The following is a 27,597-nucleotide window of genomic DNA, read 5'->3' on the forward strand; positions in this document are numbered from 1 at the left end:
TGTTGCATATTCTCCAAGTTTAAGTTCCCAATCAGGTATTGTCAGAATTGTGTCTTTATTCCAGTGTTGAGCAAAATTTATTCTTGCTGCTGTAAGCATATATCTCATTAAATTATGATGTTTCTTACTGATTTTTTCTCAGATTATACCCAGTAAGAAAAGTTGTGGTTTCATTTTGAATTTAAATTCCAAAATTTTCTGCATTACCTCGCACTTTTTTCACAGAATCTAGTATTTATTATTATGAGCCTCAGTAAAAAATAGAAGTGATACAGTTCAGAAAACATTTCTTTATAAAACTGAGAACAGTTTAGCTTTCTGATTTCTACGTGGAGAAATGTAAAAATCAGAAACGTTGGTTTCTGTGTTTCAAGCCAAAATATTCCCAAACATTTTAGTTGAGCATTTTACAGACTAAGGGAGAAGGGCAGTTAAGTTGGCATCTGTTTATAGGGCAATTATGAAACACACTGTTTACATTGCATGTCCATACTGTAAAATAAGAGAAGCATTTTACAGATACCATGGTGAATAATACATATTCCGTTTGTATGAAGTAAGTCCGTGAACTGCAGATGTGGAAATCTTTCTGGTTTTGAACTTTTGTAAGTACGATCCTTCTACTTTTTCTTCTTGTTCTTGTTCTTCTTTTTTTTTTTTTTATTGCAGGTGAAGAAAACGTGTCCAGATTCGGATGTTTCAGAACCTCAGAATTCCAGGTATTTGATTAATTTGAGTGATAATCAGCAATTAGTTTAGGGAAGTAATAATTAAAGCCAAAGGTTAATGAAATAAGATGGTGGATTATTTATTGTCAGAAATTGTAAATGACTCTTGATACATATATATGCCATGATTTGGACTAAGACAAAATATGAATTATGATTTATCACATCTCAGTATTTCTGTCTTTTATATGGAATAAAAATGGTACAGGTATTAAAAAATATTACATCTAATATATCTCAATGTTTATTGTATGCATATATTGTTTTAATGATGGTTTTGGCTCTATTTTTTGGAACAACTCTAAATATGCATCCAGTATTTATGTTTTGACATGACATGTGTTTTGAGTAAAAATTGGACTAAGAAATATTCTGGCCTTTTCTGAGTTGCTTCTTCTATTGCATTTTCACCTCAGCTTAAATATTATTATTTTTTAAGCATTCTCAGCATTATATACAACTTGAGATATCACTGGCATTTTAACAGAACATAGCAGTTTTAAATAATAAGAGTAAATTGCAAACCTATTCTGAATTGATTTTTTTTCAGGAATTAAGTATCACAGCTGTGGGCTAGGTGACTATTCAGTCATACTATAGATCCCTTTATTTTCTTTTTCTAGGATGAATGTTGTCCAAATGTAAGTAAGTGTTATTCAAAGCATTACTCTTTTTTTCTACAGAGAGGAATGAACATTTTGCTATCAGTAGCAAAATATTTCTTTTTATACTATCTCATGAGATTACATTTTTTTCTTCCCGTTCCCTTAAATGCTGGAATTCTTAAGAATCTGTAACTACTAGGTACAGAACCTAAATGCATAATTGTTAGCTATACCAAATTAATGAATTCATGAGGACTCTCAAGAGGAAGTAAAATTATAAATGATTCCCAATTACCTTTTTAGTACTTGAGTTCTTATTCCTTAGATTTATTTTCTTAGTCTTCCAGCTAATAATTCAGGTAGTGTATTTGATCAATCTCATCCATTTCATAATAATAGTTTAGGTCAAGAAATTTGCTCAGATTCTTAACAGTTCCTTGGGTTGGGATCTTATTCTGGGTCTCTTTGATTCAGTTATAACACTCTGCTCTAACCACTTTATGAGAAATGCAAATTTCCCCCAATGATATTGACCTAAAGTTTAGAATATATGGAATAGTTATCAAAATGTATAGCTTGCATTGTGTTGGATCTTCCAAAGTGCTTCTTTTACAGTCCCAGGTTTTTTAAGTATCCATTCTCTTTAATCAGCAAATCTGTAGAGAAGCCACACCCAAAAGTTTTAAAATACCATGCTTTCTGATGCTATTAGTTTGAGCATCTGTCCCATGATAAAAATATTTGGATAATTTTTATCAAAGAATAAAAGTTACAAAGAAATCATTGTAGCAGTAATATAATTTTGATCATAACCATATGTAACATTGATCCATACTCTTTTAACTTTGAAAGAGAAAAGCATGAAGCTTCTGGTTTTGCTTTCAATAAAATAAGCTTGTACATTAAAGTTTCCGATATATTTTCTCCTAACTATAATTATCTCAAACATGTGCCCATGTTCAGCACCTGTGAAACGCTTCCAGAAACGCTTCCTGGGTGTTGGATGGTCTTCTTTCCTGGTGCTAGAATAAAAGGGGGAGGGGCATCTGCAATGGTACTGATGGCCCTGCTTTCCATATGCTTGCTGGGAAGTGCCGTGACTTATTCATCAGAGGAACTTACGTATTCCTCTTCTGTAGCCACAAACTGCATCTCACTGGTTTAGGTGATGTTTTATGTCACAGGGCTACCTTCCTACCCTTCCCTTTTAGAGCTACCAAAGCTAACCCTACTAGTGTGGGTCTTCCAGCCCTATTGATGTCACCTACTTCCTCTTTCTTCCATATATCTTAATAAAGCAGATACCTTGAAGCTGTGCAGAATGGGCAATAAAACCCAACCAAAGGTGGTGACTTGGACAATTCATGGTAGTTATTTTGTCAGTCCCTGAACCCAATATTCCGCCTCCCTCGGTCTTCTGTGCAACTAAGCACTAAAGAATTTTAAATCATCCTCCCACCCACTTTTGACATGATTATTTCAGTGTTGCCCAAATTAGTAAATTGGGGACAACATTTCATGAACATTTTTGGAAGTACCTGAGACAAGTACGTCGTATCTTAAATGAGTTAAAGTCTATCCCAGATAACTTCGGATTCTGGTTTCTCCCGAAGCCAGAACATAGACCTCATGTGTATCCATGGATACCTTACAAACACAAACGCCTTTGTGTGACAAACATAGTTTATTAAAAATGGTTTCATTGCAGTTGTCAATTCTACATAGAACATTGGCACACCCAACTGTTGAGAGAATAGGCAATAGTGAAGTGATGCTAAGTAATAAGGTGGTCATTCTCCCCCTTCCCTCCCTAGCTGCTTGTTTAGATTGGTGTGATAAGGATGGCCAGTAGAAATCTGTTCATAAGGATCATAAGAATCACTTCAATTTGAAGGTGGTTTTGTCAGTCACTGGAATATTTTCCCTCCATTCCACCCTTCACCATGATATATTAATACAGTGGTATCTCGGGTCACGAATGCTTCTGTTCACGACCATTTCGGGTCACGAACAGCACTGTTCGCAAAATTTTGCTTCCGTTCGTGAACACCGGATCGGGTGACGAACAGGATCCGCGGCCATTTTCCCTGCTGTGACATGTGGTCGTGGCTTCCTGTAGGGAGGGGGACTCTCCCTCCAAGCAATAACCGCCTCCCCACCCGCCTTCCTGTCCTCCATGCCAGAAGTCGCGTCGAGCAAGGTTAGCATTCTCTCTCTTCGTACTGTACTTTGTGTCATATTTTTGTAATTTAAAAAAAAAATACATATGGTTCAGAACGGATTAACCGTAATTACATTGAACCTTATGGGAAAATTTGATTTGGGTCGCGACCAATTCGGGTCGCGACCAGAGTCGCGGAACGAATTAAGTTCGTGAACCGAGGTACCACTGTATATGGCAAAAAGGGTTCAGCCCTCATGGTATTGCTATTCACAGTGTGCCAGAGAACAGGATTAGGAACAGAATTTTGTAGAAGCCCAGAATCAAAACATGCCTGCTGTGCCTCACCTACGTAACAGTTTGTTCTGAATTACATGTGTTCCCCTTGAGATTCAGGTTTCAGTTAAATCCAGTGGACATACTGATAGTTGTATATGAAATTGTTGATTGAAGGGCAGGATAAATTTTAAAGTACTGTACACCGTTTCCTAGGACCTGGTTATATATATTGCTCATTGCTACAATGAGTAGACAGGATTTTGCAATATGTATATTGCAAGTGTTGGACTGGGACCAGGGAAACCTTAGCTCAAATTCACACTTGGGTTACTTTGGGCTAGTCACGATCCCTCTGTCCAATGTGTTGTTCAGGATTTATTGTTGCGTGGATAAAAAGAGAATCCTAAGTGTGTGCCATTTGAGCTCTCAAGGAAAATGATGATATATATTATAATATACTAGATCAATCAGAATGAAATTACTGAAATGTTTGCAATAATCTATTTAATTTTTTGTTTACTTTATAAAGGTAAATTGATTTCATTTATCATAGGGATTCCTTGAAAACTTTTCCTTCATATTTTTATGAATTGATTCAAACTCTTTTTTTCATATTGAACTTACACATTTCAGATGGAAATTTGGAGTACAGTATAGCAAAGTACTACTTAAAATCAACAATAAACTTTGGCTAGCATAGCACTACAGAGCATGCTATGGTAGAGAATGTGCCTGGAGCATGATAATTCTTTCATAAACAGGGCTTATGAAAATATTATACATAAAGTGAAATGTCAGCATAAAAATGGGTGTTGGAGATGCTTTCACTTGCAGAATAGTTCAGGACTTTTTATATGGGTTTCAATCTTTCATTTATTTAACTGACTTTATTGTGTATTGGTTTTGGACTTGAGAGTATTAGAATAAGTGCAGATGGAATATGTTTTTACAGTAGGGAAGTAATTAAGTTGGGTGTGGGAACGTTGTCAGGAGAATTCTTGGAGCGACATGAGTGTATCAGCAAATTCTTTGTCTCAGCTTTTCTTTTATAAGAAATATGCAAGCTGTTATTTGTGGCATACATAATTATCTGAAGGAATTTACTGATATAAAAATACATCTAGGGAAAAAATGAGTCCAGTATATACCTGCTGTGAATGAAAAAGAGAATATTTAATTTGTAGGTTAGTGAAGGGAAAGTGAATAATAACGAACTGTTAATGTAATCATTTTGTAAGATAGTAACTTTCATTAGATTACCTACTATATTTTAATATCTGTTTTTTGCATGTTCAAGGAAGAAATTTACCAAAGTGTTGATTTAAACAAGATCTTGTTAACTTGAAAATACTTCTGTATGCTATCGTTCTGTAGATTGTACATATGTACTTTGGAACATCATAGAAATTTCAGTTAGATTCTCAAGACACACAGCATGAAAATAATTACTTTAAAACTCATTGGATGCTGGATTACCTGTATAATCTGGGACTGTGCTTTCTGTGGTCATTCTGTTGTTCTTCAGCTCTGATTTGTGGTGATTTTTTTTCCATTAATTCATCCAAATAAATGAGATTATTTATTGTGGTTGCCAAAGTGTGACTGAAGCTCTTCAGACTGACTTTCCTTTTAATTAGAAGCTTTCTCCTATAACTTGTTATTTGAGTTGCTACTATTGGCTGGAACATTACTGATGTATCATCTCTTAAACATGCCCTGCTAGGAAAACTCATTATAGTTTTTTCCATTTAAACTATTTTCATACTGTCAGGTAAACTTATAAGAAACCTACTTTTACAGTAAAGTGAGCACATCTAGCCATAATATTTTAATATGATTATATTTGACTTATTTCAAGGAAAAGATTATCGGTGAAAAACACTGATAAATTTCTATGATAACTAGTCTTCCAAAGAAACACATGTCCAGTCACATTTTGCGTTGTGCTTGGTTCTGCTGTATAAAACCCTGTAGGACAGGGTTTTTTTTTTCTTTTTACTGCAATTTATATTTTTTAGTTTTTCAGTACTCCAGTTCTTACTAGATATTCATTGTTTTGACTAAAATAGCGGTTATACATTTTAAAAACAATTCAAAATATATTTTGCCTGGAAGCTTTACATCTTCTGTTTTCCCTTGCTGTACATTATTATCATTTATACCGCAACTTGAATTAATTTGATAATTGCACTAACATGTTATCTGCAAGTGTAATGTTAAGGTATTAGATTAAGACCTAGGACAGCAAAGTTCAAGTCCATTCTCACCCATATACAGTCATGCGAAAAAAGTAAGTATACCCCATGTAATTTTTCCCCCTTTTTTAAGATATGTGGACTTAATATTTTATCTTCATTTTAACAGTATATAAAGATAAAGGTGATGTAATTGAACAAAAAAAACCCTATGAAAAATTGACTTAGCAATCATTTATTCAACAAAAAATTAACAGGCATGCCATTTCCTTGTATGGAAAAAGTAAGTACACCCTTGGCTCTAATACTTGGTATTGCCCCCTTTGGCAGAAACAACCTCAAGTAGGCATTTATTTTATTTTATTTTATTTTATTTTATTTTATTTTATTTTATTTTATTTTATTTTATTTTATTTTATTTTATTTTTTGTCTACCAATCTCTGATATTGACTGGGAAGAATTTTTTCCCAATCCTCCATACAGAATTTTTTCAGCTGTGTGATGTTTGAGGGGTTTCATGCATGCACAACCCATGTCAAATCACCCCACACATCTCAGTGGGATTTAGATCCAGGCTTTGACTTGGCCATTCTAGAACCCTCCATTTCTGTTTATTTCTAGCCATTTCTTGGTGGATTGACTGAAATGCTTATGGTCATTGTCATGTTGCAAGGTCCACTTTCAGTCTTTTCACATTATTCTCAAGTAACCTCTGGAACAATTAAGAACTCATAGTGGATTCTATGATGGCGAGCTGCCCAGGCCCTAATGCAGCAAAGCAACCTCAAACCATAGCATTTCTACTACCAAGCTTTACCAGTTGGTATCAGTTTTTTTGATGAAATGCTATCTTCAGTTTTTGCCAAACATGTCTTCTGGTACTGTAGCCAAATAACTCTATCCTTGCCTCATCTGTCCAGAGCACATTGTTCCAAAATTCTGTCTTTGCCTAGGTGTATATGAGCATATGTTAGTCTTGCCCTGATGTTCTTTCTGGATCTCTTCTGGTTTACTCCTGGCATACCTCCCATGGAGATCTTATTTGTGCAGCTTCTTTCTAATGGTAAACTCATGTACTTTGACATCATTAGTGGCAAATGTTACCTGTAGGTCAAGTAATGAAATCCTGGGGTTCTTAGTGACTTCTTTCAGTACCTTGCACTCTGCCCTGAACTTACTGGGATGGCCTGGACTGGGCAAGTCGGCAGCTGTTTAAAATCTTCTCCAGTTGTAGGTGATCTTTTGGACAGTGGAATGGTTGATGTCCAATTGTTTGGCAATCCTTTTAAATCCTTTCACAGACCCATAGGCATCTGTAATCTTTCTGAAAGCCACAGAGAGGTCTTTCAATCTAGGCATGGTGATACCACACCCCATAACATTAACAATGCAGATACTGAGGTAGTGGATAACTTTTTTTTTTCTTAGATTTTTTTTATCCTGCCTTTATTATTTTTATAAATAACTCAAGGTGGTGAACGTACCTAATACTCCTTCCTCCTCTTTTCCCCACAAGAAAATCCTATGAGGTGAGTTGGGCTGAGAGAGAGTAACTGGCCCAAAGTCACCCACAGCTGGCTTTCATGCCTAAGGTGGGACTAGAACTCCCAGTCTCCTCCTTTCTAGCCTGGAGCCTTATCTACTAGACCAAACTGGATCTCCTGCCTTTTAGGATCAATTATCAACAATAGAGGAACCAGCAGTCAAGAAATACACCACAGACTAGAATGTGGTAGGATGGCAGGCTCTGTCTGTCTGTCTATCTGAGTGTGTGGGTGATTAGCAGTAAAGATGCTTTTCCTTTAAAGAGTCAGATTTATATTTGGGAGTGCTGTTTGACTAAATTTTATTTCAAAGTCTCTAGACAGAAGTAGCACATTGAAATTTTTTTGCCCAGGTGATGATGGTACATTGATAGCTTGTATTTGGAGAAGATGGTCGTATGTAGCCCAGTTACATTAGTATTGGTATACTGTAGAACTCTGTATTCAGATAAATTTGAAGTTTGTTTGAAAATTAAGTTGCCTGAGAATTCAGATATGAAGTTATTTATTAGACCTAATTCTGTGGAGCTGTAACCATTAGTATATACTGAATTTCAATTTATTTCTAGTGGAATCTACTTTAGTTATAACTTTTAAAAATTTAAATCAGACCTGTACAACTGGTACAGAGGAAAGAGCCACATTGATATCTTAAACACGAGCCCCCAAAAATAGCTGGTACACCAATCAGCTGTCAACAGCTAGCAGTATAGCATGGTGGCAATAAGATAGTGAGGCCTGGAGTCACTTGGCAGCATGTCTTTCAGTGGGGAGGTGACTATGAAAAACTAGGCAGGTGAGGATTCTTCCCGGAGGCCGAAACATTTAGCAACAGTGGATTTGTTCAGCTTTCAAAAAACGCTGGTTGGGCCGCATGTGACCCATGGGCTGTATATTGTGCAGGCCTACCTTAAATGTTTAGGATCAGCATTCCTACAAAGATTGCTTCCTTCCATACTATCTCATATTCACTGAGATCATCTTGAGAATGATGCCTTATTTTGCATCCTGAAAATAACTGAGTAAGCTTGTGATGGAGCATTTTGGGGAAAATGAGAATAGACATGCAGTATACCTGGAGGACAACAGATCCTCCAGGTATCTCTCATAATGTTTATATTTATGGTGTAGAGGTTTTGGATGGCCCTGAACTAACAATATAAACAATAAAAATAGTTGGATGGGAGATCATCATCAAATCTCAGAGCTGTAAGCTAGAGTAGGGAGGGGGAAAAAAAATCCCAGAAAGCAGCAGTGGTAAATAACTTTTATATTATTATTAAATAATATTATTAAATTGTTATATATTATTTTGTATTATAAAATATATGGTACAATTTATTAGTGCCCCCATACTATGTTGTAGTGCCTTTTTGACATAGAAACAATAGCTCATGTTTTACTGTTCTGGGAGTTGTATAGAGAAATACAGAAACAATTTATATGATTATTATTATTCAAGTATCCTGGTAGAGATTTGAGATTCTGTGAAACATTTTATTAAACTTTTTTTTTTTTTTAGATTAAAGGATAAGGATATTTTCTCACAAAATTTGTGTTAAATTATATAGGCAGCTACAAAGTTTAAGAACATGATTCATTCATTTATTTATTTATTCATTTATATTTCAAATTTAGTCACCGCCCATCTCACTCAGGAGCGACTCTGGGCGGTTTACAGTAAAACAAGAGTAAATATTAATTAAAATACAATTGAAAAAACATGTTCATACATAAATAATGTCTTCCAAGATACTGATGGTAAATAAAGGTTATTAACCTACGGGAGCATCTTCAAGGTGCCAGCCACCCCCAGGGTTGGTTGCCCCTCTTCTCACCCATGCAAGTTGGCAGAGCCAGGTCTTCACCCCTCTCCAGAAGGTTAGGAGAGTAGGGGCCCACCTCACCTTTGGGGGGAGAGTATTCCATAGGGCAGGGACAATGGCTGAGAAGGCTCTCCTTCTGGGCCCTGCCACTGGCAGTCTTTCTTGCATTGGATAATGAAAAGTGGATTTCTGTCTGTTTTATTAGTTTTCTAACGATTTTTGTGTAAGGAAATAAACTTACTGCTACTATTATTGCTAAATCATAGTTTGTTTTAAAATTACAAATATTTTATTAAAGAAAAATATAGTGCACAAAAGAATATATTCATCTTTAAGCCTTAATACACCTAAATACAGATTTATTAATAGCTGCATACTTCCCGTGAACAGAATTCATCATCAAGCGTTCTTGGTGGCTGAAAGGTTTTTATTAATTTCTCCTTCCCTCGGCAGAAGGGGTGCATAATATTTTATGAGTTGAAAGATGTGCTTTGCCTTTCAGAGGGAACCACTCTCCAAAAAGTAGAAGGTACCAGAACAATAGTTAAATTTTTAATTTTTATGCATAGAGTTTATGTGAATATCTCCTAAGTATGTAATAATTTTCTCCTTCTGTTACATGAAAAATAGCATATCAACCTTTGGAGAAACCATAGGGCTTTTTACAACTCCATATAGCTCTAAAGCTTCAGATTGTGCACTCCTATTCTACAGCCAGAAGGGGGTGGTCAGAATAAGGGAATCATAGAAAATCACAGCATCTGATTGTGACAGAACTCCACATACAAGGCTGATAAAGTCTGTTTTGTGTATTTTGAAGCAGTTTTGGTTGTTCCAGTTTTGTTGACGTAGGCAAACAACCTTCATATTAAATTGCCACTTTACTTCAGACATTGCTTATATGTGAGTTTAATATGTATGTCCATCTCCAGCAATAACTGGTATGGATGGACAGAGTTAGGGAATTACAACAAAGGTGGTAGTCAGAGAAGACCTGAATAACCCGTACAATTTTGTCTTGTAGATATTTTTGTTTAAAAAAAACAACTCTGATACAGCATGTAAGGAGTGCTAAAGAAAAGGAGGTACTGAGGGAGTTAAAAAAGATAGCAAAAAAGGAGCAGAAACTCTGCTTAAACAGAGAAACAGGAAATCCTGTTTTAATAATAACTTAATAATATAAGAGATAGTTTATAAATAATACTGTCATCAGGACACATATCTTCACTATTTTTCACATAATCCTTTGAAAAAGCCATTCCTGGATGCAGATGGTCATTTAGATTTAAGTAGTAGTCATTGCATCTTGCCTTATAGGTTACAATTTTTCATTGCCCATATTTTGGATGGCAGTTAGAAGATTCAGATGACAGCTAGAGAAGAAATTCTGCAATCAGTGCATCTGGTTCCTTGGCAGATTCTTCAAGCACTTCTCTTAATGCGTTTGGATTTGCCCATGAACCTTTTATGTGGTTGAATCACAGATGGCCTGTTTGCACAAAGCGAGTATCCTGAAGGATTACTTCCCCCCTGCCCCATTTCATTAATTCTTGACTCACACATTTTTTCTCCAGTATATAAGATTCTTTATGAGTTTCATACATTCCCTCTTGAGGTATTTCATATAACGACCACCAGACTCCTATATATTTAAGTATTCACCCAACATTTTTCTTACTATAGTCAGATTTTATAATACAATTGATGTATTTCAGTGTTCTCCATGCTGTATTTTTGCCAAAAAGTTTTGAAAGTGACTAAATATAATATCAGTTCCCAAAGAACAGTAACTGTACTCAGCCTTTTAAGCAGAAATGGATTTGCCTTTCCATAATCATTTCTCTACCTTAGGTTTTCAAAGGTGAAATCTGGATTTGGTTAGAAGTGAAAGTGAGTATGGTGGTCTCAGCCTGATCCTTAGAGGTTTCATGTCTGCTGCTCAAAGAGGCCCAGAACCAGAATAATGAGGTTGTTGCAGGTCATGATTAAGTTATAAGTTGGAAGAGGTATGTTAGAAAGTGCACGATTCATACTGGAATCTCTATAGGTGGAAGGGGGGCATTAGTTGACTGAATTCACATTTATAATACTGACAAAGGCAATGAGCCAAAAAGTATGAATTCTGAGCTATATTTTTCCTGAGATATTGGAGCTGCTATTTCTTTTGCCTCTACACTTAGTGTTTTTGTTAGATTGGTTTAACATAGAGCTGTAGCTTAACTCTCACAAGAGACTGATAAAAATAAGTTATACTCTTTTATATTTGTTCCTAAAATTGTAATTATCATTGTTTGGTGTTCCATTGATCAGTTGAGGCAAATTGTGGACCTTCCTCTCAGTAATTTTGCCCATTTTTTTATTAACTTAAGATGCTTAAAAAGAAAGTATATCACTATTTGTATTGTGGTTTTGGTATATAATATTGAATCAGCATCTATATTTCATTTTACTGTGATTTTGTATTGCTGTTACTAAATTTAGCACAGAATATATTATTAATTTTTTAAAAACAATTCTATTGAAACATCGTAAAATAAACAGTGCTAACAATCTTCTGAAAATGGAATGGGATGGGATGTTGCACAAGACAACTGGAGTTGGGGAAGGAATTGGAAGCAATTGGAGACAACCACTTAGGTGAATTGAAATACTTTATTGACTATGCATCTGTGTAATTCTCCTATGGATGTAAGAGAAATATTTCATGTATACCCATCACACTATTTCATTTTAATATAAGCAGCATTAAGAAGTGTAGAAAAAGAGTAAGAACGGTCAGTAAGAAAATTAAAAGCAGAAAATAAAATCTAAATAAAAAGAAATCAACTTCAAATATTTAGGAAGGCAATCAGTCATTTCTTATGAAGTCCCTCTTTTTAGCACAAACATTTGTCTAAAATTTGACATAAATGTCCCTCTCCAAAGAGGCTACTATATCTATGTAAATTTCAGTGCAACCAGTCTCAGTACATCAAATTGTCAGGTGTTAAGGCTTGAGTTTGAAAACTCACACTTATCTTCTCATAAAGACTTTAAAGAGATGCAAAATGTTCCTCCCCTCTGCAGCAGCATCTTCCAGGAGATCCATATGGACATTCAAAAAGTTGCTCAAAACCTTACTGTTCTCCCCGTCCTGGGTTAGAGTGGTCTCAAGTCCCTTTGGAATTTTAACCACTTAACCCACTTCTTTTCATACTCATTGTTTTATTGTTTTCCTTGCTTTTAATGTTGTAAGCTGCCTTTTGGAGTTGGATGGCCTCTAGAATGATTGTATGAAAGAATTCCAAGTTTAAGATGGCTGTGCTGAATGTTGTAATTCAGAAGAAAGTACTCAACCTTTTGGAGTTCTGTCCCAAACACAACAAAATGAGGCATTTTGTTTCTAGTGTTATAAGAAATAATGGAAGCTTGAAACAAGTTCTGATTGCATTTATGAACAAGTTAAAAAATTAAAGGACATTTTATACACTATGTCAGGTAACCCTTAATTAGTCACCTCCCCAGCTGGAGCCAGGTCATCAGTTCATCATCTTCTCTGGGTACTTTGCACATTAACCCTGGTGGCTAAGAATCTGAGGATACTATCTGTTATTCTTAGAACATCATGTTCAGCAAGAGGATATCATGGAAATGAGTAAGAATACCAAGTTCACCTGCTGTAACTACTTAGGAGAACGAAATTATCTCTAGGGTGACAGAAGTATGTGAAGCATACTTCACAACAGAAATTGAGAGCTACCAATTGCCTAACCAACTTAAATTGGCAAAGAGGATAATTTCATTATAAAAACAAATAAAAAATATTAAGCAAAATAAGCATTTTTTTTGCAACCTGACAGCTCTTTTATTTTTTTTAATAAAACATCCATTTGGCCAATTTTTTTGTAGTTTGATGACAGGTAGTTCTTGAAAGGAAGAACAAGGCCTTCTTTCAAATTCCTATTATTTGTTTTGGTGGAACCCTTGAAGCATTTTCAGTATTCATTGAAGTATCATGATGCCACCTTTTTAAGGGGACTGCCTTGTTCCAGGCTCAGAATTTTTGGTTTATCTTGTGCCTACATACAAATACAAACATACATACATACAAGAAATGTAAAATGTTGTTGCACATTTTATCCTGTTATGTTAGGAAATGAAAAAGTTATAGCAAGTTTGTATTTTTCACATGTTAGATAATGGGATGTTATTCTGTAGTTCATCCAAAGCCTGAATATTTATTCCAGATATTTACTTACTTACTTACTTACTTACTTACTTACTTACAGGACTTATATGGCTGCCTATCTTATACAGTGACTCTAGGCAGCTCACAACAATCCATAAAACGTAGTTTAAAAATATACCCTTCCCCCCAGGCACCAGACCAGACATCATCACAGCTCAGCCCCCCATCTAGCCCAGTGCCTGGGGGAAGAGCCAGGTCTTCACAACCCTCCAGAAGGCTAAAAGGGTAGATGATCCCAGAACAAAATCTTGTGGCCCCTGCAAATACTTAATAATAATCATTTTAAAAATTGCATGCTTGGAGAAATTTCCAACCTTGCTTGTGTCAAGTATTTCTTTATAACACATTTTACTCTGTATCAAATTGATATTTTGATTAGATTAAAGGTAGTATGAATAGTTCCAGTTATGAAATATAACATGAATCAGATCTTGGATTTGATGGAAGTCAGAGGCTTTCTTAAAATGCACAGGGCTGGAACTCCCTGAACACTGGCAGATCTGAACACTGTCTTTCCACTCACTGGCGCTATGTGCCTTGCTATCTCTTACCCTTTGCTTCAAAAGAGAGAACGTAGATTTCCTTATACTGAGTCAAACCATTAGTCCATCAACTCATTGTTGTCTACACCAATTGGCAGCAAATATTCAAATTTTTAGACAGGAATATTTTATAGCTGTACTTGAAAATGCTAAAAATGAAACCTGGGAACGAAGGATCAGGTAGAATAGTACTATAAATGTACTTCTCACTTGCAAATGCCTACTGTAGTTTTTTTATATTATAAAGCTAGGGTGGAAGAAAATTTATTTTAAAAAATTGAGAAGTCATAGAAAATCGTATATAAATATGAGATGGGGTAAGAATTCTACTTCCTTCCACTGATTCTCCGAGATGAATATTCACAGTATATTTTTGCTACAAATGCCCAGTCTCCACATTTTGCTATACAATGAAAGCATGACTTACTTTTGTTGTCTGAATCAGCCACATACTTTAAAGATGTATTATTCCTTAACAAAAGTTATTGTCTTTCCCATTGTATTAATTTATGTATTAGGATCCTTTATTTTTATCAGTACATATAGTTATTTTATTATGACAAACTGTAGGAACATTCCATTTGCAAGAATTTTCCAGTATTCCAGAATGTATTTGGGTTTTTATTTTAACCATCTCAATTTTCTACACTCAACAAATAGTTTTAGAGAGTGGCAACTTTTAGGAAATTGTCATTTTCTCCAATTAGCATGCCAGTGCTTGCTTACATAATATTGCTGCCTTTTGCTATTCATGTCACTGCTTCACTGTTCCTGCATAGTTCCATGTCTCAGTTACTGTTTCATAAATACATGGTGATTTGGGGCTAGCAAAATTGTATGAAAGTCCTTTTATTGACTTCCTATTGAATGCCAATTGTTATTATTATTTTTACCAAGCTATTGAAATTACATCCCTATACTTTGTCTCTTATTTAGTCATATTTCAGAAGAGGAATATTTCCTATTGATATTGTTATTCTTTTTTTAAAAAAAAATTCCCTCAGGTCTTTGTTCAATTCTCCTGGAATAATTCAAATTAATTATATTACCCCCACCTCCACCCCTGTCTGCATTCTGAATTGGCAGAAATGCTTTCTGGGTGAAATGAGCCATGACAGTACAATACTCTATTCTGGCTACTACTGTAATTTCCACTTTTAATTGAAGAATAACTTCAATTAAATTGCAGCATGCATAATTGCAGGCTACTATCCAAAAGGCATTTGAAGTTTCCAGGACAAAATTTTCAGATCAATCGCCTGATAGAAAACAGTGATTCAAGTGGAATGTTTCTAATCTCGTCTTTTCCTTTTCTACCAATTTCTCTCTCAGTGATAATGATGATGATAGTCATGAGGCTAATTGCAAACTAGTGTTTGTTTTCATATGTAAAGTTCTCAGGAAATGTTCATTTTCAATTTTTATTTTAAACTATAGCTAGCTCAGAGGAGTCTGTGTGTTTTTATGATACAAATAACATAGTAATAGTGTTTCCTTATTCTTTCCCTAATAGATCTATGGAAATGCAGGATCTAGCAAGTCCTCATAATCTTGTGGGAAGCAGTGAAGCACCAGGTAGTTCTAAACTGGACAAATCTAATCTTAGCACCACATCTGTTACAACAAATGGAACAGGCGGTGAGTGAAGACTTACCTCTTTCAATTTAAATCCAGAAAATGCTGTGGCATTTTTCAAGATGTAATTGTTTCATGGGGACAATAATCACATTCCTGAAAAAGCTGAAAAATATAGATAAGTATACACTAGATTTTAAAAAAAGCCCAAGTAATCAGTTATATATGAGGTAGTAAGACCTATATTGAGACCTTTTGTTTGTTTGCTTGTTTACCGAATAGTGCCTTAATGTGTAATTTTATAATATATCCTCTGTTCTTCTGTATGCCCTTGCTGTTACAGATCTAACCTTTGCTTCCCTTCCATTTCCAGTATGCACATTAATACCTGGGCCTACTTTCATATTATTTGTATTGTAATCCCGTTATCCTTTTCCAATTTTGCTACTTAATCTTTACTTCAAATAAGTGAAATCTGTTTGCTTCACCCATTCCTTCAATTTGGATGATAAACAACCACTACCTGCTTTTTAATTTTGTTTTCCCCCCACAATCTTCCAGTTCTTAAAATATTACAAAACCTATTCAGATGGTCTGCCTCCAACTGTTCGAGAGCCAGCATTTAAAGGACAAGGGGAGAAGGTCTGCAGCATGTGAATTTGTTAACAAAAGATAATAATTCTCATACTGCTGAAAGTAAATGATCTGACTTTATTCATACAGTGGAATTATGCCTAATGAGAATTTGTTTGGTATGCCAAGTTTTTATTGGTATGCCACAATCAGCTAGAGAATTTCTTTGGCTCCCATGGCTTTTAATGATTCTGCTACTAGAGCTGTAGTCTGGCCCATATGTTATGGGCCAGAAAGGTTGCTCATTGCCACAACTTGCCTAACTTACTCAGTGATTGCAATGCATATTTTTAAATTCCCCTCACTGATTCCAAACTGGCATGGAGGGTTTAACACAGTGTAGCTTCTTGATATGGATAAGAATAACATGAGAGGCTTTTTCAAACAACCCACATTTGATAGAAAGAACATGTTGACCTGGTTTTGTAAAAAAAACCTCTTCTTGAATCTGTTTAATTTCAGTTGACTTGTGAAAAATTTGTGCTAATACGTACTTCTGCATATTTACATATTTCAAATTCATACAGAAAATAAAACATAGCTTATCAAGATACAGATAATCACAATTCTCAAGCAGTACTTTACAATTCAGTCAATGCATTAATTCCCATTTACTCTTATTCAATAAATAATTCTATAAGGTTTTGAGCCTTAGCATCCATTTCAACCAGTTTGAAATGTCTGTCCAGATATGAATCAACATTGCTGAGAAGTACAGGTAATCCTCGACATATGACCAGTCGTTCAGTGACCATTTGAAGTTATGTCAGTGCTGAACAAAGGGACTTATGACCTGTCCCCAAAGTAACAGCTGTTGCAGTGCCCCTGTGTCACATGATCAAAATTCAGGCACTTGGCAACCCACCCGCACTTACCACAGGGGTACTTCAACTCCCCCCACCCATCTATCTCCCCCCATCTATGCCCTTTTGCCCCCCTATAGTCTGTGGCCCCTACTGCCCTAGCTGACTTTTGCCATCTTCTTGCTCCCGCTGCTGACCAAGCATGCCCAACTTGGCCCTTCGTGAGGCAGCTGCTGGCCACACAAGGCTTTCTTCCCAAGGTCATGCATGGTAATTTCCTCACGAAAAGAAGATGGCCTTAGGTGGCCAGCAGCTGCCTCATGAAGAGCCAGAGCAGGCCCACCTCATCAGAAGCGGGAGCAAGAAGATGGCGAAGTTCAGCTAGGGCGGCAGGGTGGCAGGGGCCTCAGAGTACAGGGTGGTGAGGGCGACAGCAGCTAGGCTATCCAGGGTGCAGCGGCTTTGCTCTGCACTGCTGGGTCTTCCTGGGATGCTGTGGCTTTGTGCCATGCTGTTGGAGCTTCCCAGGACACTGCAGCTTCGCACCATACTGCTGGGGCTTCTCGGGACACTGTGGCTTTGCGCTGCACTGCGCTGCTGGGCTGGGCTGGGCTGGGCTGGGCTGGGGCTGCTGAGGCGTCCAGGGGCAGCTGTGGCTTCATGCTGCATTGTGGCTCAAGGGCTTCCTTCAGCCCCAGAATTGCGGTGCACCAAGAAGCCCCTAAGCCACAGCATGGCAAGCAGCCCCAAAGCTGTGTGGTTTTGGGCCTGCTGCCCTGCAAAGCAGGGTGCAAGGTAGCCAAAAGGGCAGAGGTGGAGAAGAACAGGCAGTTGGGGAGAGTTGAAGGGGAGGCAGCCCTTTGTCTTACAGAGGCTCTGGGCTGGGAGGGAGCAAGCCGGGAATGGCTTGGATTGGGGTGGGGCTTTGCCTAACGACCTGCGCGTCTTGGAGTTACAATGGCAACCGGGACTGCCTGGGATTGCCATCACTAAGCGATGCAGCCAAATGTCATCACACTTTATGACCGCATCACTTAGCAGTGGAAATTCCAGTCCCAACTATGGTCGTAAGTCAAGGACCACCTGCAACAAAATACTTTCATGTGGGGTGTAATGGAAACTAAGTTTGAAAATTTCTAGATTTATTTTTTGGATTAAAAATTATTTTCTCAATACTTTTTTTAACGCTACTTTAAAATCATGAAATAACACTCTGTGTGTGTGTGTGTGTGTGTGTGTGTGTGTGTTTTCCCCCTCTCACCCCTACGGGTGGTACGTGTCTTCCTCAATCTCGGGTCCTCTACCAGAGGCCTAGGAGTTTGAGGGTTCTGTGCAGTATCTTAGCTGTTCCTAGCACCGTACTCTTCTGCACAGAGAGCTCTGATGTTGTTCCTGGGATCTGTTGGAGCCACTCTCCCAGCTTAGGAGTCACGGCCCCGAGTGCTCCGACCACCACTGGGACCACTTTGGCCTTTACTTTCCACATCCTCTCTATTTCCTCCTTCAGGCCCTGGTACTTCTCCAGCTTCTCATGCTTCTTCCTGATGTTGCTGTCACTTGGCACTGCTACATCTATCACTACCGCTGTCTTCTGGTCTTTGTCTACTACCACGATGTCTGGTTGATTGGCCAGTACCTGCCTGTCCGTCTGGATCTGGAAGTCCCTCAGGATCTTAGCCCTGTTATTCTCCACAACCTTCTGTGGAATCTCCCATCTGGACTTGGGGGGGAGATCTAGCTCATATGCTCTGCAGATGTTTCTGTACACAATGCCAGCTACTTGGTTGTGCCATTGAGTGTATGCTGTTCCTGCCTGCATCTTACACCCTGCCACTATGTGTTGGACTGTCTCTGAGGCCTCTTTGCATAATCTGCACCTTGGGTCCTGTCTAGTGTGGTAGACCCCTGCTTCTATGGATCTGGTGCTTAGTGCCTGTTCTTGTGCTGCTATGATCAGTGCCTCAGTGCTGTCTTTTAGTCCGGCCCTTTCCGGCCACTGATAGGATTTCCCAATGTTAGCCACCTCAGCTATCTGTCAATGGTACATCCCATGCAGGGGCTTGTCTTGCCATGGTATTTCCTCTGCTTGAACTTTCTCCCATGTCTGCTGCTGCCTGAGGCATTCTCTCAGCAGCTCATCTTTGGGTGCCATCTTACTGATGTACTCAGTATGGATGCTCTGGGTTTCGTCCAGGACAGTGGCTTTGACACTCATCAGACCCCGCCTGCCCTCTTTGCGGCTGGTGTACAGTCTGGGTGTTGGACTTGGGGTGGAAACCTCCGTACATTGTGAGGAGCTTCCGCGTCTTCACATTGGCAGCCTCTATGTCTTCCTTTGGCCAGCTCACTATACCGGCAGAGTATCTGATGACTGGCAGGGCATACATGTTGATGGCATGGATCTTGTTCTTCCCATTGAGCTGGCTCTTCAGGACCTGTCCTATCCTTTGGTGGTACTTGGATGTTGCTGTCTTCCTTGCCTCCTCCTCATGGTTCCCGTGTGACTGTGGGACACCAAGGTATTTATAGCTGGTCTCTATGCCTGCTATGTGGCCCACTGGTAGTTCCACTCCATCGGTCTTAACTGCCTTCCCTCTCTTTACTATCATCCTGCCACACTTCTCCAGTCCGAATGACATCCCAATGTCCTCGCTGTAGATCCGTGTGCTGCTTCAAGTCAGTTTTTGACTCCTAGTGACTACCAGGCCAGGTCCCTGCAGTTTTCTTGAAAAGATTTCACAAGTGGTTTGCCATTGCCTCCTTCCTAGGGCTGCGAGGGTGTGACTGGCCCAAGGTCACCCAACTGGCTTTGTGCCTAGGACAGGACTAGAAATCACAGTCTCTGGTTTCTAGCTTGATACCTTAACAACTACACCAAACTGGCTTAGTGCACTGATACTTACAGATGCTTCTTTTGATGCCTGCCAGCTCCATACTTAGCTTGATTTTATTTAAAAAACAAAATTAGCTCCATGACAGCCCTTTTATGGGAGTATCCGAATCAGATCTCATATTCCAAATGGGCCCGTGATCCAAAGTGTTTGCCTATCCTTGGCGTATATAAGATTATCCTGCTGAAACATTTGGTGCATACTAGAAAGTACTGAAAGTCATTTTTCCTATCAATTTAAAATAAGTATTATGGGTAGTTCTTGAGTTAGAACCATTTGTTCAGCGACCATTCAAAGTTACAGCGGCACCGAATAAATGGTACTTATGCCCAGTCCCCGAGGTTATGGCTGTTGCAGTGCCCCTGCGGTCACATGATCAAAATTCAGGTGCTTAGCCCACCAGCACCTATGATCATGGGGACACTTCAGCTCCCTCCACCTGCCTATCTCCTCCCATCTCTGCCCTTTTGGCTGTCCTGCACAGCAGCACTCCTCAGCAGCAGTGCTGGGGCTGAAGTAGAGGCCCAGGACCTTCAACAGTCCCAGCCGGCCGCTATTGCCCCCGGGCCTCTACTTCAGCCCCAGCACCACCACCTCCACCAAGGAGTCCTATCTCATCCTGCGCTGTGGCCAGCTGCTACAGCGCAAAGCCCCTGCTGACCTGTGCTTTGCAGGCTTTGCCACACCCAGCTGACCGTAGCCATTTTCCTCCTGCTGCTGATGAGGTGCACAAGGCCTAGTGCTATGTGAGGCAGCTGCTGGCTGCATCAGGCCTTCCTGAGGCCACTCACGCAGTTCTCCAGATAGTGTGCCCAGTTCTTGCAATGCTTTGGAAAGCCTTAGAAGTGCTAAAGTGGAGGCCCGGGGGTGGCTGGCTAAGGCTGCAGTGCAGTCACGTGATGTTTTGCCTGATAACCACATTGCTTAGCGATGGAAATTCCAGTCCTCTTACTGTCATAACTCAAGGACTACCTGTACCGAATATATTGGATTAAGGATAGGATTTTACATGAAAGTATATGTTTATTTCATTTACCCACTTTCTACAATATGCATCCAGTGAGGTTTGTTTTGAGAACTATGACCCCTGAAAATATGCTAGTGAACTCAGTCCATTTTCCATGATATCTAAAGATGTATTACTGAAAATAAGTGATATTTTAACTTGCGTAGTCTGTGTGTTTGTCTGGAAGCAACACAGACATCAAAGCTGCATGTGATCATATATCCCAATGTTAAAGCAGTTTAGTGATTTTTTTTCTTTTTTTATCCTGAAAAATATTTCTTTACATTAAGCAGATATTCAGACAATGAACCACTGTATACTGTTTCAATTCTCAGGAGACAACATGACTGTTTTAAACACTGCAGACTGGTTGTTGAGTTGCAGCACTCCTTCTTCTGCAACAAGTATGAGCAATCCTAGCATAATGCATGTGTGTGGCTGCATTGATGATTTATTGTGTTGACCATCTGATATTTTGCTTTATTGTTTTTGCTTTGTAGCTGCGTACCCTTCTATTTCTTAGAAATCTTTCTATAAATACTGTGCAAGGAATTTGTAAGATTTTGTCGTAACAGAATTTCTGCTATATTTTACATCAAGATATAGTATATAAAATAAATTAAAACAAAGAGAAACTGACATAAGTTCAGCCTCTGGAAGAAAAAAATCACTGTGTATGGAGGAGAGTCGATCTGTGTACCACATACATATCACTATAGCATGGATGTGGGTCCAGTATAATGCTAATTACTGGTATCTTAGGTATTTGGAAAAATTTTATAAATGTAATTAAGAGCAGCTGTGAGTTTTTGGAACAACCAGGACTGGGGATATTCTCTCTTTAGTCCTGAATGGAATTATATTTCCCCCTTCGGAACTGAGTTCTATTTGGGAATTTTCTTTAACCCACAGCCACTCATGCTGGGGCCATCTTGCATGTAGACTATTGCAATGCACTGCACATAGGGCTTGAAAACTATTTGGAAGTTGCAGCTGGTCCAGTATACGGCACTAACAATTATGAGTATGCCGCATCATGCCCATGTAACACCTTTGCTTCATGAGCTGCAGTGATTATCAGTAGATTTATGGTTACAGTTCAAGGTGCTGGTTTTCAACTATAAAGGCTTTCATGGCATAGGGCCTGGTTATCTAAGAGACCTATTTTCTGTAGTTTCTCCCCATCTGTATGATCAGGCAGAGTTGGCATGCTCCAGGTCATCTGATGAAATCTGGGAAATGTGTTTTCCTGTCACAGTGTCTGTTCTCTGGGCCAAGATTCCCCTTGAGATCTATTGGGCCCCTACCATGACCATGTTTATAAGAGCCCTTAAAACCTGAGTCTTCCCCCAGGCCTTGGGTTAGACTAGATGGTGGGTCCTATGTATTGTATTGTTTTTAGAATAAACGGTCTTCTTCTGGATGACTTTCATTTTTTACTTTTACTTTTTTTAGTAATGATTTTTTTATTATATGCCACCAGAGTCATCATGGAGTGGGGTGGCCTTATAAATTTATTAATAAATAAAATAAATATGTAGTAAATTACAGATGTAATTCAGTGAAGTATATAGTTAATGTATTTGAAGAATTCCTTCCTCAAATTTTCTGAGAAAAGGAAAATAATTCTGAAGAAGAAAAATAATTACGTTTAATTAAGGTAGTGATTTTATTTAACTACATATTACCTGATTAAAAGTTAAAAATTGAATTGACAATTTAATCATACTTAACGATAACTGATCTTAGATGTAATTTAATTATGCTTCATCATTACCTCCACAAATCTTTTGTTAATGTGCTCTTACTTCCTTTCTCTTCTGGACTGGCTATGAGGCAGAGATTAGAATTGCTGATAACAATAACACAGTTAATTTGTATTTATGAACCTGAAATTATTTTTAGTTTACACTATACTTTTGAAAAGCAGCCCATAATAAATAATCCATGGTTTAAAGTTATCTTACTTTCTTTAGTAGAGAAAAAGTTTATCTTGCCTCTGATATAAATTTCAGTTAGTTAAAATGGAAGCAAAAACTATTTTGCTATTTATTTAAGTTTTACCTGATTTTGGTTAAACCTTATATATTCTCTAAGCTTTTATAAATATGAATCTGGGTTAGTAGTGAAACTGTGAGCCATGTTTTGTGTATGATTTATATGCAAAATATGTGCTACAGACATAGATATGAAAAATATGTCTTCCAGGTAATTAAACAACAAAGGAAAACCCCATAAATACATTATGCTCTACATGGAGAGCTTGGGGATAGAGTTGTCTGAGTTTATCACTTTTTACCTAAGACATACATCAGTCCGTAAGAACAAATTTTAGAAATCAAAAAGAGGTGGGATCAAGAACCTGAAAGAGGAAAAGGAAAAACCAAAAAAATCACTCTATAATACAGTGGTACCTCGGGTTACGAACACCTCTGCTAACGAACTTTTTGGGTTGCGACCAGCTCCGGCCGCAAAAATTTACCTCGGGTTACGAACCGGATCTGCGGCCATTTTCCGCCCGTTCCACGTGGTCCGCGGCCATTTTCTGCCCGTTCCACGTGGTCCACGGCTGTTTTTCCGCCTGTTCCACGTGGTCCGCAGCCGTTTTTCCGCCCATGCCACGTGGTCTGCAGCCGTTTTTCCGCCCATGCCACGTGGTCCGCGGCCGTTTTTCCGCCCTGCCGCGTAGTCCGCCGCCGTTTTTCCGCCCTGGCACGTGGTCCACAGCCATTTTTCCGCCCCGACGCGTGGTCCGTGGACGCCGGAATGAATTAACGGTAATTACATTGAACCTTACGGGAAAATTTGCTTTGGGTTGCGACCAAATTGGGTTGCGACCAGAGTCACGGAACAGATTAAGATCGTAACCCGAGGTATTCTGTTCTTCTAATGGATGCCTTCCTTTAACATGGGGATATTAATTGGATGCCACCCAAAGGACAGGAATTTACTACCACAATGGACTTCCAGTGCCCCCATTGTGCTAGACTCTGCGCTTGGGACTGCAGAACCACCTCCGTGTCAGCACAGATGAACTGCACAACAGCGTGTCTTCTTCGAACCTGAAGGACTTCCATATTAGTTGGATGCCACCCAAAGGACAGGAATAGTTGTATTTATTTTCCTGTCACTAAATCATTTATGTTGAGAAAAAGCCTTTGAATTGCTCATTACAAATAAATACCAAGTGTTTGTTCTGTTAAAATAGTCTTGAAAAGCCCTGATTCTTTTTGTTAGAGGAATGTTTGAAGAATTTATTGAAAGTAGTTGTAGCTTTCTCTCTTCTTTTGACAAGACTAGATCAAGATAAAATAATATTCAGTTCAATTGGATAAACATTAGCATTTTTAATTTTAAAAAGTTGTGCATGGTTTTAAAGCTGTGGTTCTATGGTTGAAGGTTATTCTAAGAATCTTACTAATTTTTTCCACTGTATGCATAGTTTGACACCTCAAATTCTTTTTTTTTTTTTTTTTTTTGCTTTAGTTGGCATGATATATATAAATTTAGAAATACAATCTCATATCTGCTCATTCTTCTATATAGTGTCTCTTCTCGCAGTCAAAACGGAGCCTATGAACAGTAATGACTCAACAACAACAACAAGTGGAGACGGATCTCTTGACAATTTTACTGGGTCAGGTAAAAGACATAATGCTCATTATTTCCTCATAATACTGCTTGTAGATCTGTATCTATGATTTTTCCAGTTATTCTTTACAAAAACAAACAGTAAGTCATTTAATGATGCATGGAAAAATATGCAGGCAGTTACTTTGTACCTCTTTTATTACCCTGATAAAGAAAGTGCTTTTGGATCTATAATCTCTAAGGTAGAACTCCTGGAATCTTTGCATAAAACCTTTACAAGTAATAATGTTGAAAAATACCTGATGACAAGCTTAATGTTTTTCTGCTACTAAAGTTAGATAATAATGAGTGACATGAACCAGTGTCAAGAAGAAGAATTTAGGAAAAATGTAATTTTGCCTATTCTGGACAGCTTCCCACAACTACTGTCTCACAGATCATAATATACTAAAGTCAGTTTCTGTGTCCTATCTTCCCACTGCATGAAATGGCAGAACTAATATTTAAAATAAATCATTTCTTTTATTAAACAAAATCAAGGTGGATGTGAAATGTGTAAATTGACAATGAAAAGTTGCAAGTATCACCCAGATGGCAAAGGAACTGAAGAATTTCTGGTTTTGAGTTCATAAAAGGAACTTAATTCCTGTAAGAAAAGTTCTAATGTTTAAATCATAAAGAAATACAAAACAGTTTAGGGATAATATGGGCAGTTGGCTTTGCTGTATGTAGTTATGACACATTTATTGCAGTGGATATGCTTCTCAAGATTGATTAAACTCCAAAATTGTTGTGAGTGGCCAACGTCTGAGGTACTTAAGTTCCAAGTACCACTTCTAAGAAAGCTTAGAACTGCATAATGTAATGAGTTATGACTTTTTTCTACTACTTACAAACCCTTGTATATCATATCTGCTGGACTCCAAAACTCATTTAAAATATTTTCAGCATTTAAAATAACTTAAAATATCATTTTAAACTCTATGATATTGAGGGTTTATTTTAAAGTCATGTATTAAAGAGAGATTTAGATGAGTTGTAAAGAGGGAAACAAAAATCTTCAATATACCCAGTGAAAAGTTTTACTTTCTTTAATTAGCAGAGATTTATGGTACATCACAAAGTGCTTTTGAAATTAACCACATTTCTTGAAATGCCAAGAAGAATTTTTTTTGGGGGGGGGGAGGCCTAATTATGGTTAAATAAATAAATTTGATATTCAGAGAACGTTGCTCAAGAAACTAAAGTTTCTTAAGCTTGTTCCTAAAGCTTGTTTTGCAAAATGGTGAGGAAACTGCTACATATCTATAAAATTCTAAAGGCTGGCATATTGAAAAAAGCAAACTACTTTGAAGTAAAAACATGATTGATTAGACGAAAGGATTTCCAGAGCTACCTTTTGTACAGTGCTTTTATCTTTTAAAAAGTGAATGAAATGCAGATGGCCTAATAAAGACACTCTGTGTTAGAGTGCTGATATGGAATGGCTCTGAAAGGTTTCGTTCGCATTTTAGAGTATATATATTTGGAACACATTTGCTGTAGCCAAGACAGATGGTTAGACGACAGAGAAACTTGGCATTTTTTGGAATCAGTCCAGACTAGGCAGTATTCTTGAATGGTTTTAATAGGATATGATTATCATCATTTAAGCTTCTGCAGAAAAATACAGCTGCTCTTTGTATGGGCATGTATGCAATTGATAGCGACCATACTGATGCATTTTCTGTATCAAATTAAATGAATTTGTTACTTCCTAAGGAAAAATTAGTACTGCTTTCACCCTCACTGCATGAAACATTGTATTTTTATAGGTGGAGATAATAAGATAAATACTGACAACTTAAGGCAGAATCTATTGCTCTAGCTTCTTGGCTAAGAACAACACTGTTAACAAGGATCCATAGAAATATGAAAATATTTCCATGAGTCCTTTCAACAGTATTAGCGGGTGGAAGGGGGTGGTTCAAACAGGTCAGTCTGACAAAAGCAGTGTTGCAGATCCAAAAGGGGCAGAGCTTACGATACAACACTGCTTTTGTCATTTTGATAACAAATGACCAGGGCTTGTGGACACCCCATGCTTCCTTTCCTTTATTTTAAACTAGTTCCCTTTGGAATGTGTAGTTCTGTGCAGTTCAGCATAAGAGCTTTTGAATCTGAGCTAAATGTGAAAAGTGCAGGATATTGCTTGGGAATTAGTTGTTAAAATTGTATTGGACTAGTAAAATCTCTTGTCTAAGCTTAAGCAATTGCATATGGTGGTCCTACTTTTTTAGCTTTCCGAAAATCAGTTTTAAAAAGTTGAAAATGGATTTAAGAGAAATTCTGTTCTTAGATTATTGAACTCATTTGCTACTAATGTAGAGTGTTCTGCTTACATCCCATAATGCATACTATGCTGTCTTATGAGCAGGTTTCCCTTTTTACATTAATGGAGATGATAGCTCCATTCTACATGGCATCTCAAGCATTGTTGACCATTTAAAGGTCAGGAATGCTATGTGCATCAAATCTTACACCGGGGTAACTGGATAACAGTCATTACCCCACCTGTTGCCCTATAGACATGTTGAACTTCTGCTCCCAGAATTTACAGCCAGATGTATAGTCCACATCTGGAGGGTTCCAGGATGGAAAAGACTTCTGCTGGCATAGCTGCTGTGTGGATATATTATGTTATGTTGTGCATGGTGGTTGATATGTTTACATATCTGCTGTTCCCACTGCTCCTTAAATCAGGGGTCTGTACTGAATGGTGGGTTTGACTTAGCAGGACATCCTCATTTTGCTGATCCTTACTCCCATATGCTTTTCACCCTATTCTGTGTTAATTTTCTGGAACAAAACAGGATATGAAGTAGAAGCCTGCAGTAAATAAGGAGTGGTGAAAATTGAGTACCCAAACTGGTTTGAGTATAAATGCTTTCTATTAAAACAGATCTCAGTTGTAAATGCAGTAGAAAATATTACTCATAAGGTATTTGTT

The 27,597-nt window shown here is 37.8% G+C and overlaps 1 protein-coding gene across 15 annotated transcripts in view; it reads left to right on the plus strand.

The window, feature by feature from the left end:
- The window catches only part of EYA4 (EYA transcriptional coactivator and phosphatase 4), a 146,595-nt gene that overhangs the window by 73,509 nt on the left and 45,489 nt on the right, over positions 1 to 27,597 (plus strand). For 12 of the 15 annotated variants that reach the window (XM_088140969.1, XM_088140963.1, XM_088140974.1 and 9 more), the window contains 4 exons: positions 670 to 719; positions 15,623 to 15,747; positions 21,353 to 21,421; positions 24,564 to 24,659. In XM_088140969.1, the coding sequence (XP_087997095.1) occupies positions 670 to 719; positions 15,623 to 15,747; positions 21,353 to 21,421; positions 24,564 to 24,659 (340 nt within the window). The remainder of the gene's footprint in view (positions 1 to 669; positions 720 to 15,622; positions 15,748 to 21,352; positions 21,422 to 24,563; positions 24,660 to 27,597) is intronic. The other 3 variants (XM_088140981.1, XM_088140975.1, XM_088141004.1) reach the window with 2 other exon arrangements.

The sequence above is a fragment of the Python bivittatus genome, unplaced genomic scaffold (genome assembly GCF_059951505.1).
Source record: "Python bivittatus isolate LINGU-HERP-01145 unplaced genomic scaffold, Pbiv_v1 ctg000020_np1212, whole genome shotgun sequence".
Classification (NCBI taxonomy): Eukaryota; Metazoa; Chordata; class Lepidosauria; order Squamata; family Pythonidae; genus Python; species Python bivittatus.